Source organism: Pipra filicauda, unplaced genomic scaffold (genome assembly GCF_003945595.2).
Source record: "Pipra filicauda isolate LSUMZ 115617 unplaced genomic scaffold, ASM394559v2 scaffold3_size10097308_pilon, whole genome shotgun sequence".
Lineage (NCBI taxonomy): Eukaryota > Metazoa > Chordata > Aves > Passeriformes > Pipridae > Pipra > Pipra filicauda.
This window is the reverse complement of record NW_024104532.1, coordinates 2,459,253-2,475,162: the sequence shown is the minus strand read 5'-3', so window position 1 is coordinate 2,475,162 and position 15,910 is coordinate 2,459,253. Positions and strand designations below refer to the sequence as shown.

Here is a 15,910-nt window from a genome sequence, read left to right as displayed (position 1 = left end):
GCTCTGTGGAAGGAAGAAGAGATGACCTTCTTTGTGCAAACTGTGTCTCAGAAAACGCAGACATGACGAATGAGCAGAGTGGTTCCTGTCTCCCCCGGCTGTTTAAACCCTGAAGGGAATTGGTTGCCCACGCCAGAAGATGGGTGGTCATCTACAAATACACAATATTTCAAATAGTCCCCAACAGTGCTCTTTCCAAGAATAGCAATTCCTGGTCTGTCTCATGAGCCCCTTGCTTGAATTGGGCTGTTGGTAAAGACTCTGACCCTCAAGATTTTCCGAAGCCATGTCTGAAACATGATTGTTCCCTGGCATCAGGCCTGGCCGAACGTGAGCACTGAGCACAGCCCAAAGGTTGTGCTGACCCGTAGACTGATTTGCAGCTTTTAATCCCAAAATGCCACTGATCTGCTGTAGGAACTTCTGGAAGGGTCTGTTTTTCCTGGGTAGATCCTTTGTGAGCTTGGAGGGTACCTGCCTGCACTCAGAGTTGGCATGAAGTCTCACAAGCTCTTTCTGCCAGATCCATCAGCTCTGCCAGCCCTTGGGGAACATATGATGGGACTCCAGGGTGATGGTGCCATCTATTTCTGCATGGCTTGTCTTCCCTTTGGTGTGGAACATCCCTTTGCCCAAGTGTTCCTGTGTTTGGAGATACTTGCAGTCAGAGAAATCAGCAGCATGTGTCGATGTTCCAGTTTAGATTTCGGCTGTGGTGCAGAGGGAGGTGTGTTTGGGCGTCATCTGAAATACCTGGCCACTGCCCTGTCCTGTCTTCATCAGCTGTGACAGTGGCCACTCACCTCAGGACCAGGCATGGCCTGAGGGACATCTTACTATGGAAAAGATGGGATGACAGTGCCCACCTGTTGTGCTTGAATCCCAGCTGGCAACTAAGTACCACATGGCTGCTTGCTCACTCCACACCCCCCTTGCTGTAGTGGGGAGGAGAATTTGAAAAAAAGTAAACCTCATGGGTTGAGATAAGAACAGCTTAATAATAGAAACAAGATAAAATACCGTAATACTACTAATTATCCTAATGATAATATCAATAATAATTGTAATGAAAAGGAGGGAGAGGGGAACTGCTTTTTATGAGAAAATGTAGTGATAGGACAAGGAGGAATGGGGTCAAACTAAAAGAAGAGAAATTTAGGTTAGATATGTGGAAGAAATTCTTTACTGTGAGGGTGACGAGGCACTGGAACAGGATGCTCAGAGAGGTTGTGGATACCCCATCCCTGGCAGTGTTCAAAGCCAGGCAATGAGCAACCTGGTCTAGTGGGAGGTGTTCCTGCCTATGGCAAGGGGTTTGGAAAGAGGTGATCTTTAAGGTCCTTTCCAACCCAAACCATTCTGTGATTCTATGAGTAAAACCCAAGAGAAACAAATGATTCATAATACCATTGCTCACCACTCACTGACTGATGCCCAGCCTGTCCCTGAGCAACCATCGGTGGCTCCCAGCCCATTCCCCCCAGTTTATATGCTGGACACGATGTTCTATGGTATGGAATATCCCTTTGGCCAGTTCCTCCCAGCTTCTTGCACACCTGGTCACTGTCAGAGCACAGGAAGCTGAGGAGCCCTTGATTTATAGTAAGCACTGCTTGGCACCAAAGAACCATCAGTGTGTTATCAGCATTATTTCCATACTAAATCCAAAACACAGCACTGCACCAGCTACTGGGAATAAAATTAACTCAATCCCAGCTGAAACCAGGACACCAGCTCACACCACTGACCATCCGAGTGAAGCAGAGCCTCATGGGAGTATCTCTGCAGTGCCCTGCTGTCCCCACGGGCTCTGCTGGTGCCAAGGGACCTGGTGCCTCCAGTTCCCAGAGGACAATGCGGTGTGAGTTGGCTCTTGGGAAGGCTCCATGGCTCTGCTGCGATCACTCCTCGAAAATCAGTTTGATCTGAATCCAGACTCCTCACAGCCCAATGAAAACCCTTTTCCTTACAGAGTCTTCCCTCTGTGTGTCAGGAACTGCGTGTCTGGCATGAGCCCCATTGCGTCTTGTTGTTCAAGTCTCCAATTCCAGCAGGTTTGTTCTAATGAGCTGAAAGACAGCAAAGCTGAAACAGATTCTGAAGTCAGAGACTAATAAAGTAGGGTGTGATATTAATTTCAGCAGCAGCCTTGGCTAGAGCCAAACATTGGACTTCCAACATCTAATTGGTTTTTAAAAATAAATTAGTCTGGTTTTCATCTGCGTATTTCCCATGCAGGACGTGTGGTGTTTGGCTGTGCCCTGTTGTTAGATGGTCCCAACTGCTGTTGAGCAGTAAAATTACCCAGACCTTTCAACTTTGCAGTCTGCACCATTAGTGATGGAGACATTCTGCTATAGCCTTTCCTTCCCTGAGTCAGTAGAAGCTGATTTCTGTGGTTTATGATGTGGATTTGAGGGAGCAGGATGTGGGATGCTGGCTACTGGCTTCCATTTACGGGCTTTTAGGAGCGAGTGGAGATGTATCTGTTTCTGCTGGCAGAGTCAGGTTCTCTTAAGTATGTGCAAAAGCATTTTTAAAATGGGAGTTTGATTTCCTGCTATCTGGTGAAACCAAGCAGGTTGAAAAATAAGGAAGAAGAATAGTGGCTGCCTTCCACTAAATGTGTAGGGAACTTTGAAAACCTGTCTATTTCTTGATCTGTGTACAATGCTGGCAGTGAAATTGCTCATAAGAGAGCATCGTAAATTAAAATGCAGAGCCTGACACACAGGAAAAGAATTTGGCTGTTGTGCCTTGAATGGACAGCAAAGGAGAGATTCTCTCCAGGCTGGCACTGAACAGAGGTGTGCAGGTCCTACCTCACCTCTGCTATAATAATTAGTTTCCCTTGGAAGTTGTGTGTTGGAGATGACCTTGTAACTAAGAGTATTGGCTGCAGTTTGGGAATATTTTAATTGATTAAGATTATTTTTGGACTGGTGATCTTATTAGAAAGGCAGTTGGTTGAGTGGCCCCCTGAGTTCCTATTATCCTTGTAGATAGATGAGCATTAAAAGGTTGGGTCAGGAAGAGCAAGCCCTGTTGTCTTCTCTGAATTTTTTTGGCCCCTTCGGTTTCTACCATCCATGCCTGCATTTATGCAGAGCACTTTGGGGCCTGCGGGGCTCTCTCCCAGCAGAGGTACAAACAGCCATAAATCCTAATTAAAAGGTATGTTTTATTTTCTGGGTTTAAAAATAAAGAAGATTTAAGAATTCTTGGAATTGAGATGTGTGTATATATTTTGGCCCATCAGGATTAATTGGATTTGCTTCAGCGGTTCTCTGCACCGTGGCTGTTCAGTAGAACGCTGCTGAGCAATTTAAACATCTTTCTCAAATGTATGAGATTCGTACAACACGTGTCCTGCAATAATTTTGCTCCTGCCACTGTTGTAAATGTCGAGATTCTTCAGGACCAGCACAGAGAACCGAGGCACGTACTTGGCTGTGCGGTGGATCCGGGCAGCGCGCCCAGTGCCGGGTGCACCGTTCCACTCCAGAGCCCTGGAGGTGTTTGGGCCCCATCTTGTCCCGTGGTGTGTGTTGTAAGTGTTTGTCTCAGTGCACAGTGCAGGCACTTGCAGCCGTGGAAAGTTTGGTGTGCTCATAAATCACATCCGTGCCCTGGAAGAGAGCTGCAGATGAGAGTGTCAGGGTTGACCTTCCAGCAAGTGCAAGAGTGATGAGGGGAAGACTGATGCCTAGAGAGGAGAGCCGGGGATTTACGGAGCCTGCTAGGATTAAATTACCCTGTCTTAAGCTGGGGTGCGTTTAGCACAGTTAGACAGGGCTTTGGGGGAGAGTGGGAGAGCTGTTGCTTAACCTTCTCCAGCATATAATCCTAGTGTGATCCTGGTGCAGTCCCACAGACCGTTTCCCACTTCCTCAGGTGTGGTCTGCTCGTGAGGTAAGTGGGAGGCTATTGCTGAGGCGGGCACTTTGGAGTAGGACATCCCTTGGCTTAGGGAAAACTGTGGAGAAGGGCGATATGCCAGGGCCCAGGAAGAGGGGATTTCACCTCCTAAATGTGAGCTTGGCATCCATCTCCTTGCAAGAGAAACTCTGGATGTGAAGCAGTTTTTTGAAGACATGGTGGCAGATCTTAGGAAGGGGGGGGGAACCAAACCAGGCTGAGTAGGGAAGAGAAGGAATCAGTCATAGGAAAAACCGCTTAGGTACAAGCATGAGTGTGTGTGGACTTGCCAAGTATGATTGCTGCTGTGTTGTGAGGTGCTTCTTAAGTCAGTGAAGTGAGGAATGGCGTAGGTATGAGGGCGTGTAGAAGCTGTAATGTATTAGGGTTTCAGGAAACCACTTAATAGTATGTCTTGCAAAAATCTTAGTTGGGCAAATAATTCAATTTGGTCTAGATAGTAACATTCCTGCATTGAAATCCTGCTAAAAGACTGTCAGCAAAAGCTGGTGATGAAGAGAAGGGAGGCTCATCTGGGGGAGATGTAAGGCTGAGGCCAAGAGGATCAATATTAGGTCTGTGTGTGTTTTAACATCCTCATTAATGATCTGTAAGAGGGAGCAAGTGGTGTATATAGATTAATAAAATCTACAGATAACACTAAAGCTGGAGATGTCTGGAACAAAACTCAGCACAGAGGTGCAGTCCAAAGGACTTCACAGGCTCAGAAACATGGACAAAGGACAAAAGAAATTGATGACACTTGAAAAAAAATCAATGTATCTGTTTGTGTTAAAGTAGCCCAAGCCACATGACCCCGCCTTGAACCCCTCTCCTGTCACAGGAGGTGGAATGAGGCACAAGTGTGTGGCCAATGTGTGTCTCATAGAGAGCAAAACTCACTGCAGCTGCAGAGGGAGTGGTGCAAAGCCCCTCCTGGCCAGGCATGAGTCTCTGCCTGAAATACTGGGTTTGATTTTAATCCTGCCTGATTTAGAGAGACAAATTGGAAGGAGCCCAGTGCCAGCCTTCAGTAATGTGTGTGGCCTCGCTTAAGCTGCTAGGACAACAACTTGCATAAATGTGTGTCATTTATTTCTGTACCCAGTCCTGATGCAGTCCCTGTGCTTAAAGCAGCACACATGTAGGTTGTTTGTAGGGGTATTGTTCCAGAGAGGCCCAAGACAACAAATTCCCGAAATATTCAAACTTCAAAAATGAAACACTTGTGGCAATACTGCCCAGAGAAGCTGTGGCTGCCTCATCTCTGGAAGTGTTCAAGGGCAGGTTGGATGGGGCTCTCAGCAGCCTGGTCTAGTGGAAGGTGTCCCTGCCCATGGCAGGGAGTTGGAACGAGATGATATTTAAGATCCCTTTCAACCCAAACCATTCTATGAATACAATGAGAGATTGGCACGAGGAGGAAATACATATGGTTCTCCTGCCCTGAGGTTGTGTTAACATGGGTCTCCAAAAATAGGTAGGGATCCTAGTTTTGATCACCTGAAATTGTTTTGGCAGAGTTACTAGAAGCTGCATGGCAGGAAACAGTCCTGGCTTACAGGTGTGTGATGCTCACTTGTAAAAAGGTTCTGTTTTGAGTGCTTACAAATATCAATGTTTTAGCAAGGCCAAACAAATTCTCTCTAAAATCGTGGGTAGCAGGTGCAGTGCATGGTGGTGACTGGCATGAAGTCTATTGTCTCTCCTACTTCTCTGTTTATGTCAGTCTGTAACTCTTTTTGCTCATTATGCTTATCACACAGCTTTTAATAGTTACAGAATGTGTTTGAATTATGTTTGAAATTCAAATTTCACACAAATAGAGGCTTGTTCTTGAACCACTGTTTGTGTCTGAGTAGCTGGGGGGAAGGGGGCTGGTAGTATTTCTTACATATTGCATGCACTCACCATGTTTTTTTCCATTACAGCAGGAGTCAAAGGAAGAGAGTGGATTGCAAAAGAAGAGAACAAAACAGCAGCTGGATCAAACCAAGTTTGCTGCTAAAAGAAAAATTGCACGTAGGTCTCGATTGTGGGGCTGGGGAAGTTGTCTGGTGCTGAGCAGCTGTTTGTGTTAGAGATTATTTCCCTTGCAGAAAGGCTGTGATGTGGCTGGGGATGCAGAGCTTTCAGAGAAGACCCTTCTCAGGGGTAAATTTTGCCTGTCTGAATAGGCACACTGTCACTTGTTTTTTCCCTGGGCAGCGTGTGCGTGGACTGGTGCACTTCCAAAATAAGTGTGGGAGGGTGTTGGTACCTCACCAGGTTTCAAAACAGGCTGAAGCCAATCTGAAAGTGCTGTCAGTCACAAACTGCTTTTCCATTCAGGCTCCTCTGCTGCTGCCTGTCCCTGAAATGTCAGGATGCTCTGACCTGGCAGCTGCCACTCAGGGAAGATCTGAGTCGCAGCTGACAGTTCTCTGAAATTGTTGGCTTGTGGCGTGGGGGCAGCTGGAGCACTGGCAACATTGGACATCATAAGGAAGGGTGTTAAGAACCAGAGATTTGGGTGATGTCATTTTGCAGTTATATGGAGTATTGGTGCACCCCTGTCACAGCCATGTGTGCAGTTCTGGTCTCTGCATCGCAAGGCCGTGGTGGTACATCCAGAGAAGGGCAGCCCAAGCCACGAAGGGCATGGAGCAGCTGCCTTATGGGGAGAGACTGGAGAGCCTGGGGCTGCTTTGTTAGGAGAGGAAGGTGGGATCAAAGTTCCTATCAGGAAGGCAGTGCCTCAGCTGAGCACAGAGCCATTGTTTACAAGCTCCTATTAGCCAGGGTACATTGGTGGAAATAGCAGGAGATAGATGTGTTTGAAACAGGTGAAGGACAGTAATGCTTCACACAGCATGGAGTGAACTCCTGGAAGTTTGTGTCACAGGAGGTTGTGAAGGGGTCAGTATCAGCAGCTTTAATAAGAGATTAAATGCATTCATGGACAATGGGTCTAAGAATAAATGCTAAAGCGAACAGACTGGGATGTTCCTGTTTATATTCTGAATGCTAGGGATGTACAGGCGGAAGGGACCACTGAGCATGGCCATGTTGCCTATGTTCCTGGTACAGCCCCGCCTGTTACAGCAGCCAGGCCCCAGGTCCCTGCCTGTGTTCCTATGCTCTGCAAGGCAGTAGTTGGTCCATCTAGCATGTGAAATTCAGGATGTTTTAAAATAGGAGAGGTGCTGTCTCCTACAAAACCCAAAGCAATCACTGAACAAAATGGAGCACACCAGTGCTCTGCAAGGAGCAGCAGTTGGGCTTGTCAGTCCTCACAGGGCTTGTGTGAATTAAATTGTTTTTAATAGAGGCCTAAGGCCATAGCACAGAACAGCCCAGCTCTTTGTGGGAGCTGAAGCCCACTGTGCGTATCTGTGTTGAACAAGTAAGATAACAAAAATCAGAAATGTGGGAAGAGTTCTTTTTCTTCTTTTTCTCCCAAAGGAAACAGGGCATCAAATAAAAGCTAAGCCCCCCCTTGGAGAAGCCAGTAAAATGTGACCAAACATATGGCGTTAAGAACAGGGAGCTGCTGAAGTTGGATATCCTCGTTGCATCATTGGGTGTGCAGGGTTTTGGGAGCTGGTGCTGTGCAAAAGGTGTTTGGTGTGCTCCAGAAAATCCACGGGAGACAGAGCCAGCTCTCCAGCCATTGTGTAACAGAGGAGTTCTGCTGTGTTTCTAGATGCTGAAATTATTGATAATAGTTTTTCTTTTCCTGGGGCTAAAGCTACAATTTTCTGTTGCTTAGTGTGGACGTCTGAGTTTGGGGGTGCCGGCGCCGCTCGGTCGGAGAGCGGGCGCTTGTTTAAGCACGTGTGATCGTGGGGCTGTTCTCATTTCTGGGAAGCTATAATTAGACTTTTGGTGTTTGCTTTTAGGCAAATTAAGATTTGAAGTAGTAATTATTTTTCTCAGTGTCTTTAAATAAATTCTTTGAATTGCGAAGCAAATTGGTCTTTTGTAAAGATTCGGTGCTTCTGGGTAGAGCGAGTTCTTTCTCCTCAAAACTGGAAAATTTCGGATATTGGCAGGCTCTGGTTATAAAGCATATCCTCCCATTTTTGCTTTGTTGTGGTTTTATTCATTTTAACCTAAAGCCATAACTAAAATATATCTGTGACGTTTCATCCTGACAGGATAAATGGAAATACAAAACCTAACGAAGTCTCTCTCTTTTTCTGGAGGAAGTCTGTGCTTTAAAGCACATTTGAATGTTTTTACTGTAATTGCTCTTTGGATATGTAGAAATACTGAGATCCCCCATTTCTGTTATATTTGAGTAAATCTCTTATTAGTAAGTGTTAGAACTACAACTAGTGGGGTTTTGCATCTAATTCACTTTGCAAATGTCAAAATGGAACATAAATCGCTTCACAAATTGCCGTATTAGCATTTAAAAAGGCTCTGAAATGGTTTAATTTGTTTAGGGCTGCAGTATCTTAAAAACAGTTTCTCTCTGACCCCTCCTTCCCATCTGTGGGTGTCTTGGATGCCCTGGTCTCCAGAGAGGCTCTGGGATTTCATGCTGCGTTGGGATGGACGTGTGACGAGTGGATTTTGGAGTGTGAGACGCGGAGTTCCCAGCTGGAAATGCTGGTGTTTCCTCACGAGAATGGGCTCCTGTGAGACGAGCGATGAGTGTGAGTTGAGCAGGGTGGTCCAGATGGAGAGGGATCGTTCTTCCCGGGGGCTGTGGGAGCTCCTGTCCCTCTGGCATGCTCCAGGAGCACGTCTCGTCTCCGCCACACGCTCTGAGCTCCCCGGGTCTGTTTGCACACGCCGGTCGGGGGCTAACGCGGCGCTCTGCATTTCTAATCATCATCAATTATGACCGCTGCAATCAGCATCAAGTTTAATAAAACACACGGTGCTGAGAAGTCATCAGTCCTGGAGCACGAAATACTGTCAGCTCCACTTAAAGCAGGTCAGGTCTACTGGAAGACATGGGCAGAGCTGCTCTTTGCTCTCCCACCGTAATGCCAGGTGGGTTTAAAGTCGAGATTTCCCCGTCTCTGGAGCACCTACTCAACTGGAACGTGCACTAAGTGCATCTTGTTTGTCACTGGTTTCTTTGCCAGAGGCAGCATTTGTCTGGCACATTCCTTGTCCCCAGAGGGGAAATTGCTGTGCCAGGGAAGGAGAAGAAAACAAAATGTACAGCAGTAGCTCGCCAAAAAATGTTTCTTTTTATTAAGCTTCATGGATGTTGATAGCCTGAACTGGCGAACACTCAGGCCCCCGTTGAAGCACGTGGAGAGTCGTGTGTTGTGGGACGCCAATCACGTGCACTGGTTTTCGTGCCCATGTTGGAGTTTGTAATCAGGATCAGGATCTGGCCTGATGGCTGTGATGGATTGGGCAGGGAAACAAATCAGCACAGACTTTCCAAATGCTTGGAAGGTGTTTAGTATTGTGAAAACAGAAAAGACTGGACGTGGCACTTAGTGCCATGGTCTAGTTGACAAGGTGGTGATCAGTCAAAGGTTGTAATCTCTGAAGTCTTTTCCAACCTAATTGATTCTGTGATTCTGTGCAATGCTGTGTATTGCTGTTGTTCTTGGGGATGGGATCCTTCTCCATACACTGGACTGTCATCTGCTTTCCGTTAAAGGATGCTTTTTTGTTTCCGTGGTCCCTCTTGGCTGTAACATCATAGAACGACTTTGTCCAAGGACAAAAGATCCCCACGAGCCCTGAGAGCATTGCAGTCTGCCTTCCCTTCAACCTCTTTCTTAATTTTAAAAGGAATTACCCCCCTCCCCCCCAAACCAACAACCTGAAGCTAAGTGCTGATTTAGTAGGACACACAAAAGAATCTGAGAGTAATCAGAGCAGTCCAAAAATGCTTCAGATCCTGCTTGGGTGGGGGAGCACGGGGCTGCCATCAGCGAGGAGCTGGGGGAAGGGCATAGCAGAGCCGTCTGCTCCGTGAATGCTCCTGGTTGCAGCCGTGCCGTCATGCACGGACTGTGCTACGGCCAGAGCAGTCCCCAGCTGCTTCCAGGGTGGCTGCGCTGCTGTGTTTGGGTGGCAGCTGGTAGGAAGAGGATGGGATAAAAAATGGGAGCCTGCAAGTTCTGAATGCTTTATCCTGGGAAAGGTCTGTCTCCGGAGCTGGCTGCAGTGAAGGCATGTTTTGTGCTTGGGCGGCCTCCCTGTTCAATGACATGTCTTAAAGATGTTGTAGCCCGTCGGAGAGCGCGAGCCTTTGGTTCATGCATGAGATGGCGAGTGCAGGATTCTGCCTGGAGGAGGGAGCGGGTTCTGAAGGAAATCTGTCAATTTGTTTCAAGTGAGAAGATGTATTTTTCAGCTCCTGAGAGTGCTGTTGAGTTGTTTTTCAAGCTGCACTCCATTCTGCAGGCGTTGTATATTTTAAGCATAGTGGAAGTGTTGGATTGAATCTAAGTAAATAAGTGTTTTCCAGAGTAACTAACTGCTTTGTTTCTAAATAGCCAGTCCAGGCTTTTGGTTTGATTTGAGCGAGGAGTATTTCAGGAAGAAATTTTCTGCTGAAATAGCAGTTACAACTGTAGGAAACCTGTTTCCCATGCATGACTGACTTAGTGATGCAGTGGAGTGGTGATGTGAGCAGAAGGGGGATGTATGCATGTGAAAGATCCTCTATAATACCACCAAGCAAGTAACATTATCCTCCACAGAGCTTTCCACCTGCAGCTCAGGGTGAACAACATGTAGCTCTTTTTCTCTCAGGTAGGTCTCCTGTGGTATTGCAGGTATCTATGTGTCAGAAGGCACTGAGGTGTGCTACTGGTTAGTAAAAAAATGTCTTAAAGAAGATGTGTTGTTTATCCTGCCTTGCTGCTGATCTGTCTGATATAAAAATGAGCACACTTTGGAAATCTGTCCTTTTTCTCTCTCCTTGAACATGAATTCGGCACCTGCAGAGTGTGTTGTTTGATGCCAAATAAAATATCACGTTGCAGATAATATACCCAGGGAAAGGGAGCTTAGATTGCTGTAGAAACCTGAACTGAAGTTCCTGACCTGGGTTACCTTTCTCATTTATTGTTGCCTACTCAGTTTCGGTGACATCTTTTCAGGAAAGCTGAAGTTTAGATGTTTTGCTCTGCATTCCTCTTGGGGAGGTGGGACCCTTACGTGTTTCTCCCAACATGTTGGATATATGTTGAGTATTTACATACACCTGCAGCTGTGACTTGACATTATCCTATTTCTTCTGCTGTAGAGATGAGTGAAGAGGAACAGTTTGCACTGGCTCTGAAAATGAGTGAGCAAGAAGCCAGACAAGTGAACTGTCAGGAAGAGGAAGAGGAGGAGCTCTTGAGGAAGGCCATTGCTGAGAGCCTTAGCGTAAGTGCGCTTCTGTGAAGAGCCTTACTAGGGTTCTTCAGCAGCACTAGGGGCATCTGCAGTCAGGATGATGGCTGCCAGCATGCTTTGGGAGACCTTGGTGTACTGTGCTGATAGAGAACACGCCTCTAGGAGAGCCAACATTTTGTTTTTCAGAGCTGTCAACCCTCAGACTCCTCTGATGTGACTCCTCAGTTGTCAGAGGACGCGCTGGGCGCACGAGGCCAAAGCCAGCCCGCCGAGAAAGAAGGCTCTGAGATCCTGGGAGGTCTGGCACTTTGCCCTGACACCCCTCGCTCTGAGTGCAGCTCCCACTCACAGAGCTCCAGAGCTGATGGGAGTGGACAGTTGGATGTCACCCGGAGCCCCCGGGTAGTGTTGAGGAGGTTAAGCCAGGAAATCATTGAAAACTCACTAGTATCCAGCATAATAGTGTCTCCGGGGAAGGACCAGGCTTTGACAAGGTCAAGTGAAAAGTCTTCCTCACCAGCAAAAAGTGATTCGAGTAACATGTTACCAAGAACTCTCAGAGAGGACTTCATCTCATTGAGTCCCACCTTTGGCAGGGTGGCTTCAGGCTCCTGGCGACTGACACCTCGCAGACTGTTCACAAGCCCTTCCAGCTCCTCCGAAGCAACAGGCCACGAACCAAAAGAGCAACTCCTGCCCTGCACTGGCCATTCTGTGGGAGAAGCAGGTGCCGGGAGCTCAGCCACGCTCTGGAAGAGTGGGACCACAGAACAGTGTGAGAGCCCCAGGAGAAGCAGTGGAGGGGCAGGTACCAAACGCACCTCACAGCCCAGGCACCCTGCCAAGGTCTGTGTTTCCACAGAGCAACTAGAGCAGAACGAGGCGTCCGACAGTACCCCGGATCTTTGCATGCTGACTGCGGCAGAGGAGAGGCACAAACAGGAGGAGGCGAGAGACACAGTGCACTATTACTGGGGCATCCCCTTCTGCCCCAAAGGGGTGGACCCTAACCAGTACACCAAAGTCATCTTGTGTCAGCTGGAGGTTTACCAAAAGAGCCTGAAGCAGGCTCAGAGGCAGCTACTGCATAAGAAGGAGTTTGGTAACCCAGTTGTGCCCAGTTCTTCCTTGACCCAAAATGAGCTTGGGAAAGGAGAGGAGATAAGCAGGGAGAACGGGGTTGCTGATGGTATGGAAGATGGAGATACAGAGGGGCAGGAGTCTGAAAGCATCACCTGGCTCCACCCTTCAAAGAGGAGGGAGGCAGAGAGTCCAGGGCACAGCATGGAAGAAGAGAAGAATTCCACTTCTGATGATGAACCAACCACCAGCTACTGCCAGGTAAGAGCCTCGCCACTGACCAGAGGTTGAGCAGCCCTGCTCCTCAGTCTGTTTTACAGTTCAGTCCCTTCTGCAAAGCAGGTGCTGCTGTTTAATGTCCCTCTTAAATTTAGGGACTTCCTTCCCTAGCCACACAGCTTACTGTGGAAGGGGGAGAAGTGTGCAGGCTGTCACCCAGCTCACACACGGTAGGGGCCATCACGCAGCCTGACAGTCATTGTTAATGCACCAGAGACAGACACATCCAACTGATCCTTCTCAGAAGGGTGAAGCCTGTCAGTGTGTCAGGGTAGCGAACACAGAGATGGTCTGACCACCAGCAGCTCTGGTGAACCAGTTTATAAACCCTTGGCTGCATGGGGAGCTCTGCAGCCATTTCCCCTCACAGTCAGAGAATGTGGGTTTGTCCTTGCAGCACAGCCTTTCCAGTTTGCCCCTACTCACTCCTGTGCCTCTGTACGTGCTTCACCCTTGGAAGTTCTCTTTTCCTTCGTGGTCCTGTGGCTGTGAGGAGCTCTACCTGCTCGCAGGCATCTTCTGCCTGCCCTGGTGATGTGTCACCGCAGTGGTGCTCGCTGTCCTTGTCCTGGTGTTGGGCACCTTCTCTCGGCTCACTGCTCGGGTCTAGTAGACACTAGATGTCAGCCTCTGTCTCCATCAGGGCTCTCCTGCTGGAGCGGAAGGCAGCTTTCTGTCACTGCTAAGTTTAAACAGATTGCTAGTCAGATGAAGTATTTATTACTGCTGTATTTTAGGTTTGTGTCAGCCTTTTCCAACCCTCATTTTTCATAATGACTTCACTCCCGGATCATTGTATAACTTTATCTTCTCTATGACTGAAGCCTTGGCTCTGTTGTTCCTGTTTTCAAGTGTATTTGATCATTTACCCTGGTGTTAGAAAGATACTTAACTTGTTTTGTGATATTTATATTCTGTCTTGTAATATTGAACACTTAGGAAAAACGTCATGTCTGCATTTTCTGGTTGCAGAAAAAGAGCAGAGCAGCCTGTGCTGAAATGTGACTTTTCCTGACAGTGCTTTGGCTCGAGTTTAGCAGATGGAGATTTAAACAAGCCTTAGAGGTGATCTGCAGAGGAAAGGAACTGACTTGTGTCCTTTTTCATTTCTTTAGGATAGATACAAAAGGCCTCAGAGGTTCTTAAAGCAAACTGCTTTTTTTTTTTTCTGTAGCTTTTCCTCTGGAAAGGGAGGTGTCATTAATCTGGAAGATTGGGGTGACTGGAGGTCTATGGATGTGTACACTAAAGCCCTTGGAAAGATACAGCAGCTGGGAAGGGTGTGAACTTTTAATCAGTATTGAAAATTGTGGTGTATTTTTAAAAATATTATCTGTTTAATCCTAATACCTAATTAATTCTTGGGGAGAAAAGAGGTTTTAGTGGTGCTGAGTGGTAACTTGTACTCATCTTGACCATGAGAGCTCTCTCAGAGCCATAACCTGTGTGTAGATGTAGCCTTTCTGAATATTTTTAAGGTGAAAAAATAAGGAAGGGAGAGGGGCAGTAGACTTAAAAAATTTCAACCCTAGCCCAAAATTTGCCAGTCTTTTTTTTACACAAGAGAAAATTATTTCTAAATGCCCTTTCATCTGCCTTATCACACCCAGCATGAGAGGTTGCTCCCTTCTCTCGCCTCTGTGCAGTCACACACTGAGGCCAGAGCAGGTGATTTACTTGCAAAATCGATATGTTTGATGTTTGCTTGTGCCTTGTCTCCATTTTTTTCCTTCTATCAAATACAATTCCATCGGCAGTGACAAAGGAGGGGCCCAGAGCAGTCGAGTCTCTGACGTGCAGCATCGCTTGGAGACCCTTTGCTGCCTGTGCTGCCCTGAGGCTCCCTCGGTGCCACCAGGGCTGCTCTGCTGGGGGGGCTAGTGGGAGATTTTAGGCTGTGCCAAGGTTAGAAATCGTCCTTGAAAAGGACTCAAATCTGTCCTTGAAAAGGACTCAAATCTGTCCTTAAAAAGGCCTCATGCTATGTGTTATACCAGTGAAATGAAGGTGCAGATGATGTGCTTGAGGGAGGCTGCCTGTGCCCCTGCCCTGAAAACCTCACCTGGGGCAGGCACAGACCTTCCACCCTGCCAGCAGCTGACTGCTGCCACTGTCTCCCGCAGCCAAGGGATGTTTGCACAAAGCAAATCCTGGTTGTCGGAAGATCTCACAGCCCGTGAACCTGCACTAACAAACTTCAGCGCTAATAGAATCAATTCCTTAAGAGCCTTTCAAATAAGGTTAGGGGACTCTTGGTCTTTAAAAGATTCAGAGGGAAAAGGCACAATTCTGGAGATTTAGAGTCTGGTGACCTGAATTAGTGCCATATTTTATAACAGATGTACTTGGGAAAACCAGAAACATGGACCAATGTTCGTGACCAGGGCAGAAGCATTGTTAACATACGCACAGTTCAGGACAAAGAGAAATAAAAATAAAGGAGGAGGTATGGTATTTTATGTTAATGGTGAATTAGGCTGCAAAGAAGTAAAGAACAGCATAAACAAATCAGAATATTTGGGGGTTGGAATCACATTAGGAAAATCTGACAGGAGGCCTTGATTTGGGGCTTGCTGGGGAAGTACATCAGCCATCCAGGAGTGGAGCTGATCGAAACTGAAACCTATGGTGGAAATTGAACTTGGAGAGTTTGATAGATTCAAAGAAGGGAGTGGAAAACCCTTCTGTGAGAACTAGCATGAGAACTGACAGCAAGGACTGCTAATAAACTGTTGTAATTCCACCTGATTAGAGGATGGCAAGTGTAACGTGTACACTGCAGAAGAAGAAAGGGATCTGGGTAATAACTGGCATGTTACCCTGACCTCAGCAGTGCATAAGGCTTTTGAACAAATTTTAAAGGAAAGAATAAGTGGAGTTGTAGAGCTAAATGAAAAATGGGATAAAATGCACACAGATTTACCAGCTGTAGATTGTGCAGGTTAATCTGTTCCCTCTCTTTGATGGGACAACTGATTTCGCAGGCAAGAAAAACGCAACGGATTTTATTTCTAGGAAATTTCAGAAAAGTGCTTCTTATGGTCAAACACCGGCTGTACCAGTTGATCAGATCATCCCAGCTCAAGAAAACAGGTTTTAAAGTTGAGTAGGTGAGGGCTGCTAGGATGCCTGGGGGAGTGCAGGGAACACTAAAAACCTTGGATTGTTTAGCTCAGCACGGGTGGAGATGGAGGAGGGCTATGGTTGCTGCCTACAAGTACATTGAGGTGGATGCTTAGAACAGGCAGAGAGCATGGAAGGTGATGAACAGTGCTGGAATGAGTTGACAGTCCTGGGACTGTCCAGGAACATGTCTAGGCAGCAA

The 15,910-nt window shown here is 47.0% G+C and overlaps 1 protein-coding gene across 4 annotated transcripts in view; it reads left to right on the top strand.

The window, feature by feature from the left end:
- Positions 1-15,910, top strand: part of UIMC1 (ubiquitin interaction motif containing 1) — a 39,856-nt gene that overhangs the window by 6,777 nt on the left and 17,169 nt on the right. For 3 of the 4 annotated variants that reach the window (XM_027718704.2, XM_027718702.2, XM_027718706.2), the window contains exons 3-5: positions 5,850-5,940; positions 11,132-11,256; positions 11,413-12,567. In XM_027718704.2, coding sequence (XP_027574505.2) covers positions 5,850-5,940; positions 11,132-11,256; positions 11,413-12,567 — 1,371 coding nt within the window. The remainder of the gene's footprint in view (positions 1-5,849; positions 5,941-11,131; positions 11,257-11,412; positions 12,568-15,910) is intronic. The other variant, XM_027718705.2, reaches the window with a different exon arrangement.